The sequence below is a fragment of the Tachyglossus aculeatus genome, chromosome 5 (genome assembly GCF_015852505.1).
Source record: "Tachyglossus aculeatus isolate mTacAcu1 chromosome 5, mTacAcu1.pri, whole genome shotgun sequence".
Taxonomy (NCBI): domain Eukaryota; kingdom Metazoa; phylum Chordata; class Mammalia; order Monotremata; family Tachyglossidae; genus Tachyglossus; species Tachyglossus aculeatus.
This window is the reverse complement of record NC_052070.1, coordinates 44,397,585-44,411,131: the sequence shown is the minus strand read 5'-3', so window position 1 is coordinate 44,411,131 and position 13,547 is coordinate 44,397,585. Positions and strand designations below refer to the sequence as shown.

Below are 13,547 nucleotides of genomic sequence, written 5' to 3'. Positions count from 1 at the left end.
GGAGAGATGCTAGATGAGGTAACAGGGGGAAAACTGATGGAGTTCTTTAAACACAATGGTGAGGAGTTTTTGTTTGATGCTGAGGTAGTTGGGCAACCACTGGAGTTTGCTGAGGAGCCGGGTGACATGCCCTGAACATTTTTGTAGAAAAATGATCCAGGCAGCAGAGTGAAGCTATAGACTGGAGTGGGGAGAGATGGGAGGCTGGGAGGTCAGCAAAGAGGCTGATGTAGTAATCCAGGTGGGTTAGGATGAGTGATTGTATTAACGTGGTAGCAGTTTGGATGGAGAGGAAAGGGAGGATTTTAGCGAAGTTGTGAAGGTGAGACCGACAGGATTTGGGGATGGATTGAATATGTGGGTTGAATGACAGAGAGGAGTCCGGGATAACGCTGTTACTGCCTTGTGAGAAGCACTTAGTACAGTGCTCTGCACACAGTAAGCGCTCAATAAATACGATTGAATGAATGAATGAATGAATGAATGGGAAAGTCAGGAGGAGGACAGTGTTTGGGTGGGAAATAAGAAGCTCTGTTTTGGACAAGTTCATCTTGAGGTGATGGGTGGGCATCCAAGTAGAGATGTCTTGAAAGCAGGAAGAGATGCGAACCTAGAGAGAGGGAGAGATCAGGGTTGGAGATGTAGATTTGGGTATCATCCACAGAGAAGTGGTAGTTGAGGTAGTTTGCTTGTATCTACCCCAGCACTTAGTACAGTTCCTGGCACACAGTAAGTGCTTAACAAATGCCATTATTATTATTATTATTATTATTATTATTATTAATAATAATAATAATAATAATAATAATAATAATTGAAGCCATGTGAGAGAATGAGTTTTCCAAGGGAGTGGGTGTAGATGGAGAAAAGAAGAGGACCCAGAACTGAACCTTGAGGGACCCCCCCACACACACAGTTAGGGGGTGAGAAGCAGAGGAGGAGCCCGCAAAGGAGACTGAGAATAAGAAGAGAACCAGGAGAGGACAGAGTCAGTGAAGCCAAGGTTGGATAACGTTTCCAGGAGAAGGGGGTGGTCCACAGTGTCGAAAGCAGCTGAGAGGCCGAGGAGGATTAGGATGGAGTACGGGCCTTTGGATTTGGCAAGGAGATCATTGGTGACTTTTGAGAGGATGGTTTCTGTGGAATGAAGGGGACAGAAGCCAGAATGGAGGAGAGGAATTTGAGAAAGTGAGTGTAGACAACTCGCTCAAGGAGTTTGGAGAGGAATGGTAGGAGGGAGATGGAGCGATAACTGGAGGGAACCGTGGGGTCAAGAGAGGGGTTTTTTTAAGATAGGGAGACATGGGCATGCTTGAAAGCAGTGGGAAGAAGCCATTGGTCCCACAGGCCCTACTAGGCTGAGGCTGTGGGGGAGGGTCCGGCGGGAGGGGATAATGTGAGGGGTGGGGAGGGGATGGGTGGGAGTGAGCTGGTGGGGGCTGGTGCAGGGAGAGAGGGATGAGGGGTGGTACTGAAACAGGATAACAGGGATGGGGTATGATAAACATGTTGATTGATAATGAGGCACTTATATGAGGCTGGCTGGCAGAGCAGCCTGTCTTAGGTTGGTGGTGCCCATTCTCCCTCATGATTCAGAACGAGGCGCCTGGATGAAGTGACCTGGGAGGGGACTGCAGTGACTCTGGAAAAAGGTGCAGGAGGTCAGGGGCCTCATTGTGGGCAGGGGATGTGTCTGTTTATTGTTATATTCTGCTTTCCCAAGCACTTGGTACAATGCTCTGCACACAGTAAGCACTCAATAAATATGATTGACTGACTGACTGTGCCACATAATGCTCAAGGTCTGGAGGACCAGGCAGATTCAGATGCACTTCCCTTTGATGGCATTACGCTGCCCTCCGGGACTAGTGAAATCCAATGTCAGGCAGCTGCCCTAGGAAAGGGATGGCTTTTTTTTTTTCTTCTACACCTCAGGGTGGCTAAAATCTGAAGCCAGTCCAGGGTCCCATCACTGCACTTTTGCCTGTAGAGGGGTGGGGGCAGGTTAGGAATTGCCCCTGCCTCACACTCCGTCCTTTAGCTGCTGGAAGTTATTCTCGGGGGTCAAGTCGGGAGGTTGGAATGGACGGACGTGGATTGGGGCATGGAAACCCGAGCTGAACCAAGGGCCTGAGCTATCGAATCCAAAATAATCACTGCGATATTTACGTGGCTTTCTGATCGTAATTTGCATGTGAATATCTCTGCTGGTCCCGTCCCGTCCCCCCCCCCATACAATGCTCCAGCTCTTGCTGGGTGAGCTTGAGAGAGCCCCAGTCGGGCCTGCCTCCGGTTTGCCGAACAATGGCTCGTTTCTCCCGCGGCGCGGCTCATGTTCACGGGGAACGGAGTCCTCCAGTCCCCACCAGCTCGCTCTCCTCCTCCTCAGGAGGTCGGGGCACGGAGAGAATGAATTTATGAATGAATGAGAGGGGCGGCCCCGGCCCCGACCGCAGGGGTCTTCTTGGGTGCATGGGCAGGAAGAGAATGAATGAATGAATGAATGGATGGATGAATGAATGAATGAATGGATGGATGAATGAATGAATGGATGGATGAATGAATGAATGGAGGGATGAATGAAAGGGGCCGCCCTAGCCCCGGCAGCAAGGAGGCTCTCGGGTGCAGGGGCAGGATAGGGCAGGGAGAGAATGAATGAATGAATGGATGGATGGATGGCTGACTGAATGATTGAGAGGGGCTGCCCCAGCCCCGGCCGCGGCTCCCGGGTACAGGGGCAGGGAGAGAATGAATGAATGAATGGATGAATGAATGAGAGGGGCAGCCCCAGCCCCGGCGGCAGGAGGCTCTCAGGTACAGGGGCAGGATCGGGGCAGGGAGAGATGAATGAATGAATGGATGGATGGATGAATGAATGAATCAATCAATCGTATTTATTGAGCGCTTACTGTGTGCAGAGCACTGTACTAAGCGCTTGGGAAGTACAAGTTGACAACATATGGAGGCAGTCCCTACCCAACAGTGGTCTCACAATGAATGAATGAGAGGGGGCGGCAGGGGGCTCTCGGGTACAGGGGCAGGGAGAGAATGAATGAATGGATGGATGAATGAATGAACGAATGAATGAATGAATGAGAGGGGCCTCCCCAGTCCCGGTGGCAGGGGGCTCTCTGGTGCAGGGGCAGGATAGGGCAGGGAGAGAATGAATGAATGGCTGGCTGGCTGAATGATTGAGAGGGGCCGCCCCAGTCCCGGCCGCGGTGGGGGGGGGGGGGGGTTCCCGGGTACAGGGGCAGGGAGAGAATGAATGAATGAATGAATGAATGAATGAATGAATGAGACGGGCCGCCCCGGCGGCAGGGGGCTCTCGGGTACAGGGGCACGATCGGGGCAGGGAGAGATGAATGAATGAATGAATGGATGGATGGATGAATTGATGAATGAATGAATGAATGAATGAGAGGGGCCGCCCGAGTCCCGGCCCCGGCGGCAGGGGGCTCTCGGGTACAGGGGCAGGGAGAGAATGAATGGATGGATGGATGAATGAATGAACGAATGAATGAGTGAATGAGAGGGGCCGCCCCAGTCCCGGTGGCAGGGGGCTCTCGGGTGCTGGGGCAGGATAGGGCAGGGAGAGAATGAATGAATGAATGAATGGCTGGCTGGCTGGCTGGCTGGCTGACTGAATGATTGAGGGGGGGCCGCCCCAGCCCCGGCCCCGGCCCCGGCGGCAAGAGGCTCTCGGATACAGGGCGTCCGGGTCCGTCCGAGCCCCGTCCCTGGCCGCCGGGCTGCGCGGGACAAGCCTTTCGGCGGTTCTTGTTGCCCCCCCCCGCGCCCGGGCCGCCCCGAGCCGGGGCTCCTCCCCGGCCCGCCGCGGGCCCCGACTCCTTCTAACCCGGGCCCAGCCCGCCGGGAGCCGCGCCGGCCTCCTCGGCGCTGTTGTGTCTGCGCCCGCCGGCTACACGCCCCTTCCCCGCCCCTTCCCCTCCTCCTTCGCCTCCTTCTCCTCCTCCGCCTCCTCCTCCTCCTCCTCCGCGGGGCCGGGCCAGACGAACGGCGGGTGCGGGACGGGGCCCTAGGCTGCCGGGGACGGGGGGTCCCTCTCCCCCTCCCTCTCCCCCTCCCGCCCAACACGGCTCTATGGGTGAGTGCTGGGGGCTCGGGGGGCTCGGGGGGCCCGGGGGGCTCGGGGGGCCCGGGCCGAGCGGGGGAGCAGGGCTCAGGGGCAAGGGGAGCCCCGCACTCAGGGTTTGCCCCCGGATGCAGGAGCGCTGCCCACCTGACCTGCATTGCCCGTTGTTGGGGAGGGGTGGTCTCTCTCTGTTGCCGAATTGTACTTTCCAAGCGCTTAGGACAGTGTTCTGCACACGGTAACCGCTCAGTAAGTACGATTGAATGAATGAATGAATGGTTGTTGCGGAAGCAGCCGAGGCCCAGGCGTCCCGGTCCTGGAAACGGGCTCCTCCTCCTCCTCCTCCCCGCAGCCCTCCTCGTCCCGACCCGGCCCCGCTGGACTTCTGTCCGCCCGGGAAGGCAGAGCCAGGCAAAGAAATCTCCCTCCGCACATCCGCCAAGCTAGCTCTCTTCCTCCCTTCAAAGCCCCAGTGAGAGCTCACCTCCTCCAGGAGGCCTTCCCAGACTGAGCCCCCTCCTTCCTCTCCCCCTTCCCCCCGCCTTACCTCCATCCCCTCCCCACAGCACCTGTATATGTTTGTACATATTTATTACTCTATTTTATTTGTACATACTTATTCTATTTATTTTATTTTGTTAATATGTTTTGTTTTGTTGTCTGTCTCCCCCTTCTAGACTGTGAGCCCGCTGTTGGGTAGGGACCGTCCCTATATGTTGCCAACTTGTACTTCCCAAGCGCTTAGTACAGTGCCCTGCACACAGTAAGCGCTCAATAAATACGATTGAATGAATGAATGTAGTCTAGCCGCCTTCCCCTGCCACCCGCTCCCAAAGCCGCTAGTGGTCGTGGGGGGAGGCCCGGGAGGGCTCCTGGGCACTGGGCAAGCAGTTGGGTTGGGATGGGCAGACGCCTGGAGGCGAGGTGGTCCATTAGTACAGTGCTCTGCACACAGTAAGTGCTCAATAAATACGATTGAATGAATGAATGAATGAATATTTCGCCCGACAACCCAGTTCAGCATTAGCTGAAGCCGGGCCCAGTCCTGCCTAACGTGGAGGGGGCCTCCACTTTAGGCAGGAGGGGCCCACGAACTGTTGCCCTGTCCCCTGCCGGAGAGACCCGGGGAAAGGATCCAGAGACTTTTATTTCCATCAAGAATTTTCTTCCATTGGAATCTAGATAACTTCCCTGGGGAATAACAAAAAGAAAAGACATTGAGAGCAGATTCCTGGCTAGATAAGTTGGCATTTAAAAGTGAAAGTGACCCTGGCCTTCTCTGAAAGTCCGGAGGAGGCCGAACTCCCTCCCTCTTCTGGGCAGGAGGAGAGGGAAGGATGCAGGAGGGGAGGGCTGGGGGTAGGGGCGGGGGCCGTGGTTTGTGGGGCAGGGAGAGAAGGGAGAAGGCCCCGGGCCAGAGCCACAAGGTTCACTGTCCCTCCCCCTCTGGTTTGTAGATGACCGGGCGCTGACGGAGGAGAAAGGGCTGCGCTGCCAGAACCCTGACTGCATCGACAGGAGACGAGCGGCCAAGGTAAAGGGTCTGGGGTCTTCCTTGGCCCTGGGCAGGTGGGTGACTCTGCTGGGGCCAACTTTCACTGCCTCTTTCCTGGCAGGGGAGGCTTTGGGGCCCAGTGGGGAAGTGACAACCACATGTCCCAAGCTTTTTTTAAAAAAATGGTATTTGTTATGTGCTTACAATGTGCCAGGCACTATATTAAATGCTGGGATTGATACAAGCTAATCAGGTTGGGCACAGTCCATGCCCTACCCAGGGCTCACAGTCCTAATCCCCATTTTACAGATTCACTCATTCAATCGTATTTATTGAGCGCTTACTGTGTGCAGAGCATTGTACTAAGCGCTTGATGAGGCACAGAGAAGTGAAGTGACTTACCCAAGGTCATACAGCAGACAAGTGGTGCAGCCAGGATTAGAACCAAGGTCTTTATGACTTTTAGACCCACTGTTGGGTAGGGACTGTCTCTATATGTTGCCAACTTGTACTTCCCAAGTGCTTAGTACAGTGCTCTGCACACAGTAAGTGCTCAATAAATACGATTGATTGATTTATGACTCCCAGGTCTGTGCTTTATTCACTAGGCCATGCTGTTTCTCCCTGAGCAGAACATCTTCCAAAACCCACCTTTCTCCAAAAGTCTCGGATTTCAGGGTGGGAGTCTCAAGGGCTCTCATGGTGATGGAGGGAAGCCAGGCAAGCTTCTTCAGGGTGGGCATCAGGTCACTGCGTTCCCCCAGGGTCCGAATTAGCAGTGCTTTTGATCATGCAGCCCCTCTCCCCCTTTTAGACTGTGAGCCCACTGTTGGGTAGGGACCGTCTCTATATGTTGCCAATTTGTACTTCCCAAGCGCTTAGTACAGTGCTCTGCACATAGTAAGCGCTCAATAAATACGATTGATGATGATGATGATGATGATAAAATAATAATAATACTTGTGGTATTTCTAAAGTGCTTACTGTATACCAAGCACTGTACTAAGTACTGGGGTAGATACAAGATCATCAGGTCCCACACGGGACTCAGTTGAAGGAGGAGGGAGAACAGATATCGAATTCCTTTTGCAGATGAGGGAACTGAGGCACAGAGAAGTGAAGTGACTTTCCCAAGGTCACACAGCAGACAAGTGGCGGAGCCGGGATTAGAACCCAGGTCTTCTGACTCCCAGGCCCATGCTCCTTCCAGTGGGCCTTGCTGCTTCACAAAAGTCAGTGGTGTCCCCTAAGAGAAGGGAATAGAGGAGAGGGAGCCAAGTGGAGTAGGGACAGGGTGGGAGGCTCATCGTCCCCAGGGATCTGGTCTCCTTGGGTGAAGCTGGTTCCAGTTAGTTGCTGGAACCTGGCAGACCTCTGACCAATCAATCAATCGTATTTATTGAGCGCTTACTGTGTGCAGAGCACTGTATTAAGCGCTTGGAAGTACAAGTTGGCAACATATAGAGACAGTCCCTACCCAACAGTGGGCTCACAGTCTAAAAACTCACCAGCCAGAGGCCCCTTTTCAGGGGAAGCTTCTCCTCTGAGACAGTCCTGCTGGACCAGTTAGTGGCGTCTTTAGAGCTCAAGAGTTCCTGGCCTGAGAGCAGGGGAAAGCAGTTCTCTTCCAGCTCCAGGGAGAAGATGGTGGAAGGCAGTGTGGTGAGGTTTGGTTGTCTCAAATCCCCGGTGGACGGGGTGGTCTGTCTCTTTGTCCATTCCCTTCTGTACTCAATCAGCTTCCCCCCGTCTTACCTCAAGAATCCCCTACTGCAACCCAGCTCGCACTCTTCACTCTTCTAGTGCCACCTACTAGACTTCCAGACTGAGCCCCCTCCTTCCTCTCCCTCTCCTCCCGCTCCCCATCCCCCCGCCTTACCTCCTTCCCCTCCCCACAGCACCTGTATATATGTTTGTACATATTTATTACTCTATTTTACTTGTACATATTTACTATTCTATTTATTTTATTTTTTAAATATGTTTTGTTGTCTGTCTCCCCCTTCTAGACAGTGAGCCCGCTGTTGGGTAGGGACCATCTGTATATGTTGCCAACTTGTACTTCCCAAGCACTTAGTACAGTGCTCTGCACACAGTAAGCGCTCAATAAATACGATTGAATGAATTAATGAATACTCAGTGGACCTCAGTCTTGTCTGTCTCACCGCCGTCCCCTTGTCCATGTCCTCCCTCTTGCCTGGAATTTCCTCCCCATTCATACTTAACAGACCACCACTTTCCCCATCTTCAAAGCCTTATTGAAATCTCCCTCCCTAACTCCCACCTCTTGCCTGCCCTTTGACATTGCCTCTGCACTTGACTCTCTACTGCTTAAGCACTTAGATACTCACCCCACCTACAGCATTTATGTGCATATCTTTATACTCTGCTGCTTCCTCTATCTGTAATTTTTTTCACTCCTCTGTATCTCAGTTTCCTCATCTATAAAATGGGGATTAAAAACCTGTTCTGCCTCGTACTTATGATGAGGGACAGGGATTGTATCTGACCTGATTATCTTGTATCTATTTCAGCACTTAGTACAGCACTTAGTACAAAGTAAGTGTTTAACAAATACCAGTATTATCATTATTTTAACGTCTGTCTCCCCTTCTAGACTGTAAGCTCCTTGTGGGCAGGGATTACATTTACCAATTCTAACGTATCGTACTCTTCCAAATGTTTAGTTACAGTGCTCGGCACACAGGAAGCACTCAGTAAATATGATTGATGGATGGATTGAAAACCTGGGCAGGTGGATGGCTCCACCTAGGCCCTTATGAAGTCCGGCTGTTTTTTTCCCTTGTGGGAGCAAAAACTGGAGCCGTTGTTCATTCAGCTGCTCCAAGAGGGGGCCCAGCAACCATGAATTGGATCTGAGTTTCCCCTAGGCCTAAGGAATCTAAGTATGGATTCTGTCTGGGTTTCTTACCCTTCCAGCATAACCTTAGGCACCGTTTTTTTTTGTGGTATTCATTAAGGGCTTACTTGGTGCCAGGCAGTGTACTAAGCCCTGGAGTAGACACAAGCTAGTCAAGTTGGACACAGTCCATGCATGTCCTACATAATAATAACAATGATAATGGCATTTGTTAAGTGCTTACTATGTGCTAAGCACTGTTCTAAGTGCTGGGATGGGACTCACAGTCTTAATCCCCATTTTTACAGATGAGGTATGTGAGGTACAGAGAAGTTAATTGACTTGTCCCAGGTCACCCAGCTGGTGAGTAGCACAGCTGGGATTCGAACCCAGGTCCTTCTGACTCCCAGGCCCACACTTTATCCACTAGGCCTCGCTGCTTCTCAGCAAGGGGAAGACAGGTCGCCCAGACTGTACAACATTCTGCATGGGTAGGGAGGCTTTTACCTGTCCTGCCCCTAGGCAGCAAAGAAAGGTCTGGGCGCAGTGTCCCTGTGGCTTGGAAGGTTTGGGTCTGGGAATTCAGGGCCTTTTTCCAGATCTAGCCTCTCTGTAGCTCCAGCTTGACTGAGCTTCTGGGGGCACCTAGTGGTAAAGCCTGATGGGCCCGTGGGTGGATGTGACCATAACTTAGAGAAGCAGTGTGGCTCAGTGGAAAGAGCACGGGCTTTGGAGTCAGAGGTCAAGGGTTCAAATCCCGGCTCCGCCAATTGTCAGCTGTGTGACTTTGGGCAAGTCACTTAACTTCTCTGTGCCTCAGTTACCTCATCTGTAAAATGGGGATTAAGACTGTAAGCCCCCCGTGGGACAACCTGATCACCTTGTAACCTCCCCAACATTTAGAACGGTGCTTTGCACATAGTAGCGCTTAAGAAATGCCATCATCATTATTATTATAACTTCATTTTAACCCAGCCCTTCCCATAGTTACTAGCCTACCTATGTTTCACCAGCCTGATGATGATGATGATGGCAATTTGTTAAGCACTTACTATGTGCAAGGCACTGTTCTAAGTGCTGGGGAGGATACAAGGTGATCAGGTTGTCCCAAGAGGGGCTCACAGTCTTAATCCCCATTTTACGGATGGGGGAACTGAGGCACAGAGAACTGAAGTTACTTGCCCAAAGTCACACAGCTGACATTTGGCGGAGCCTGGATTTGAACCCATGACCTCTGACTCTCAAGCCTGTGCTCTTTCCATTGAGCCACGCTGCTTCTCCTTGGGGTCTTCCAGAGTGTGGGTGAAACATCAATCACCTGTCTCCTGTCGCTTCCCACTCCAGTCCATATTTCACTCTGCTGCGCTGATCATTTTTCCCAAAAACGTTTAGTCCATGTTTCCCCACTCCTCAAGAACCTCCAGTGGTTGCCCATCCACCTCCACATCAAACAGATACTGCTTACCATTGAGTGCTTTGAAGCCAATCACCTCACCCCCTTCTACCTCATCTTGCTATTCTCCTACTACAACCCAGCCTGCACACTTTGCTCTTCTAATGCTAACCTTCTTCACTGTTCCTCAAACTCATCTGTCTTGCTGCCGACCTCTCGCCCATATCCTGCCTCTGGCCTGGAACTCCCTCCCTCCTCATATCCAGCAGACATTCACTTTCCCTTCCTTCAAAGCCGTATTGAAGGCACATCTCCTCCAAGAGGCCTTCCCTGACTAAGCCGTCCTTTCCTCTTCTCCCACTCCCTTCTGAGTCACTCTGACTTGCTCCCTTTATTCATTCCCCCTCCCAGCCCCACAGCACCTATGTACATATCTGTAATTTATTTATATTAATGTCTGCCTCCCCCTCTAGACTGTGAGATTGTTGTGGGCAGGAAATATGTCTTGTTTATTGTTGTATTGTACTCTCCCACGTCTTAGTACAGTGCTCTGCACACAGTAAGTGCTCAATAAATATGATTGAATGAATGAATGAGCCCATGTCAGATATACTCTTAGCTTCTTCCCAGTAGAAATGGTGGCTCACCCTAGGCAATACAGCTACTTGTAGAACTGAGGACTTGGGTAAGCCCAGGGTCCAGAAGTGATTCTGAGAAGAAACCTGGCACCTGCAAGGTAGCCAAAGCTGGGGCCTTGACACTCAGTGCCTGGGGCTTGTTTTCTTGGCCTGCCCACATCCTGCTGCTTTTCAAATATGGGGACAGAACCAGTTCATTCATTGTCATATTTATTGAGCGCTTACTAGGTGCTAAGTATACTAAGCGCTTGGGAGAGTTCAGTATAACAATAGACAGTTGCAATTTCCTGCCTGCTCTATCACCTTGCCCTGCTTGGCAGGATAAGTTGCTAGGGGTTGGGCATGCCAACTCTGCTGCCAACCTTCTACCCCTTTGGTAGCTAGAGGAAAGTCACTGACTGGAGCCACCAGCCTCCTCCTGTTGCCTTGGAAGTATGGCTACTAAAATAGAAGTGAAGTCCCCCAGTCTGTGGGGCCCACCGCTCTGCTCCTCTCTATAGGGGGGTGACCCCATTCCCTCCACAATCCAGACATCAGACCCCAGGACCATATTTCCATCCCTAGGGGCTGGACAGCTGAAGCAGTGTGGCCTAGTGGCAAGAGCGTGGGCCTGGGAATCAGAAGACTGGGTTCTAATCCCTGCTTTGCAAATTGAGTGCTATGTGACCTTGTGCAAGTCACTTGACTTCTTTGTGCCTCAGTTTCCTCAACTGTAAAATGGGGATTAATCAATCAGTAGTATTTACTGAGCACTTACTATGAGCAGAGCAGTGTACTAAGTACTAAGTACAGTAGAACAGAATTAGTGGACTTGTTCCCTGCCCTGATGAGCTTATATTCTAGATATAAATAAATGTTATAATATATAATTTAAAAATAGGTACATAAATGTCGTGTGCTTGTGGGTGGAGCAGATGTTCAAAGATTACAGATTCAAGTGCATAGACGGCACAGAAGTAATACAGAAAAACCTTTTCTCCTTCCTGTTTAGACTGAGAGCCCCATGTGGGATAGGGACTGTGTTCAACCTAAGCGACCCCAGTGCTTAGAACAGTGTTTGACACATAGGAAGCACTTAACAAAAACCATTAAAAAATGCCCATCCCAGAGGCTCTGTGTCACCGGGCCGAGTCTGGGAAGAGACAGGCAGCGGGATTCCCCTCCCAATTCCGTGGCAGCGGGACTCACTGAAGGCAGATGTTGTTGGAGAGGGAGGGCACAAGGTTGGGGAACTGGCTGACAGTCAATCAATGGTATTTATTGAGTGCTTACTTTGTGCAGCCAATCAGCCCAAAGCCACCTTCCTGGGAAGCAGTCGCAGGCTACCCTGAATCCCCACCAGGCGCTTGCACTACTGAAGAAGCCCTGAGACAAAAAGCCCAGCAGCAGCAATAGCAGTAGAAATAGTATAATATTTATTAAGCCACTTACTCTGTGTAAAGTATTGTACTAAGTCTTGGGGAAAAATAATAATGATTGTGGTATTTGTTAAGCACCTACTATGTGCCAAAGAGTGTACTAAGTGCTGGGGTGGATACAAACAAATTGGGTTGGACACAGTCCCTGTCCCACCTGGGGCTCACAGGCCCAATCCCCATTTTACAGATGAGGTAACTGAGGCCCAGACAAGTGAAGTGACTTACCCAAGGTCACACAGCATTCAAGGGGCAGAGCTGGGATTGGAACCCATAACCTTCTGACTCCCAGGCCCCTGCTCTATCCACTACTCCATACTGCTTCTCTGACACAGATGAGATATTGTAATCTCCCAAATGCTTAGTTCAGTGCTCTGCACAGAGTAAGTGCCCAATAAATAATGCTAATGATGATTAAAGTATTTTTAAACTGCTGTGTGCCAAGTACCTTGCTAAGTGCTGAGGTAGATCCAAGATAATCAGGTCTAACATAGTCCTTGTCCCACACAGGCCTCACAATCTAATGGGGAGGGATTACAGGCATTGAATCCTCATTTTACGGACGAAGAAACTGAGGTTCAGAGAAGTGAAGCGACTTGCGGCAGTCTAGTCTTCTAGACTGTGAGCCCACTGTTGGGTAGGGACCGTCTCTATATGTTGCCAACTTCTACTTCCCAAGCGCTTAGTACAATGCTCTGCGCACAGTAAGTGCTCAATAAATTGATTCCCCGAGTTCACATAGCAGACCAAAAGAAAAAAAAATATATATATATATGGCATTGCCTTGGTTAGAACCCAGGTCCTCTGACTCTCAAACCTGGGCTGTTTCCACTAGGCCAGGCTCCTTCTCTTGATTGACTGATGTAGACATGGTCCCTGACCCCCAAGAGGCTCACAATCTGAGTAGGAGGGGGTTGGTGAATGAAATGAAAGAAAAATATAAAAGGCAAGGATGAAGCTCGATATCACAGGAGCAGCAGGACTCCTCACAACTCAGGCCAAAAGAAGTCACAGCTGTAGTTTTCCCAATATCCCATCAATCAATCAACCAATCAGTGGTATATGTATTGAGCACTTATTATGTGCAGAGTTGGGCTGGATTCTTGGGCAGTGGGATTCCTAGTGGCCTGGGGGTGAGGCAACCTCCTTCTCTTGCAGTAGGCCCTAGAGGTTGACCGTAAGTGGAGCATGGTCTGATGGAAAGAGCTTGGGCCTGGGGGTCAGGAGAGCTGGGTTTTAGCCTCAGCTCCACCACTTGCCTATTGTGTGTGACCATGGGCAAGTCATTTAACACCTCTGTGCCTCAATTTCCTTGTCTGTGAAATGGGGATAAAATCCCTGTTCTCTCATCGATACTTAGTCCCATTTGGGATGGGGGCTGTGTCCGATGTGGTGATCTATCCCAGCACTTAGCACTGAGTTAAGTCCTTAATAAATGCCATCATTGGGTTCCCCAGATAGAGGCAGCACTTAGGGGCATGAAGATGCTTCTCCTCTGCACAGCCAAGAAACGGTCCTGCCCTAGTCAGCACATCTCTGCCCTGCCTGGCCTCTGGGAAATCCAGAGGCCCCTGGGCTTGAGGGGCCCAGGGCAGAGAGAAGGATAGCCCAGTTGCCGCCCCACAATCCCACTCCTTTATTATTATTACT

At 51.1% G+C, this 13,547-nt stretch overlaps 1 protein-coding gene across 4 annotated transcripts in view; it reads left to right on the top strand.

The window, feature by feature from the left end:
- PLEKHG5 (pleckstrin homology and RhoGEF domain containing G5) overlaps positions 1 to 13,547 on the top strand; it is a 97,173-nt gene that overhangs the window by 41,712 nt on the left and 41,914 nt on the right. For 2 of the 4 annotated variants that reach the window (XM_038746965.1, XM_038746966.1), the window contains exon 2: positions 5,554 to 5,630. In XM_038746965.1, coding sequence (XP_038602893.1) covers positions 5,554 to 5,630 — 77 coding nt within the window. The other 2 variants (XM_038746967.1, XM_038746970.1) reach the window with 2 other exon arrangements.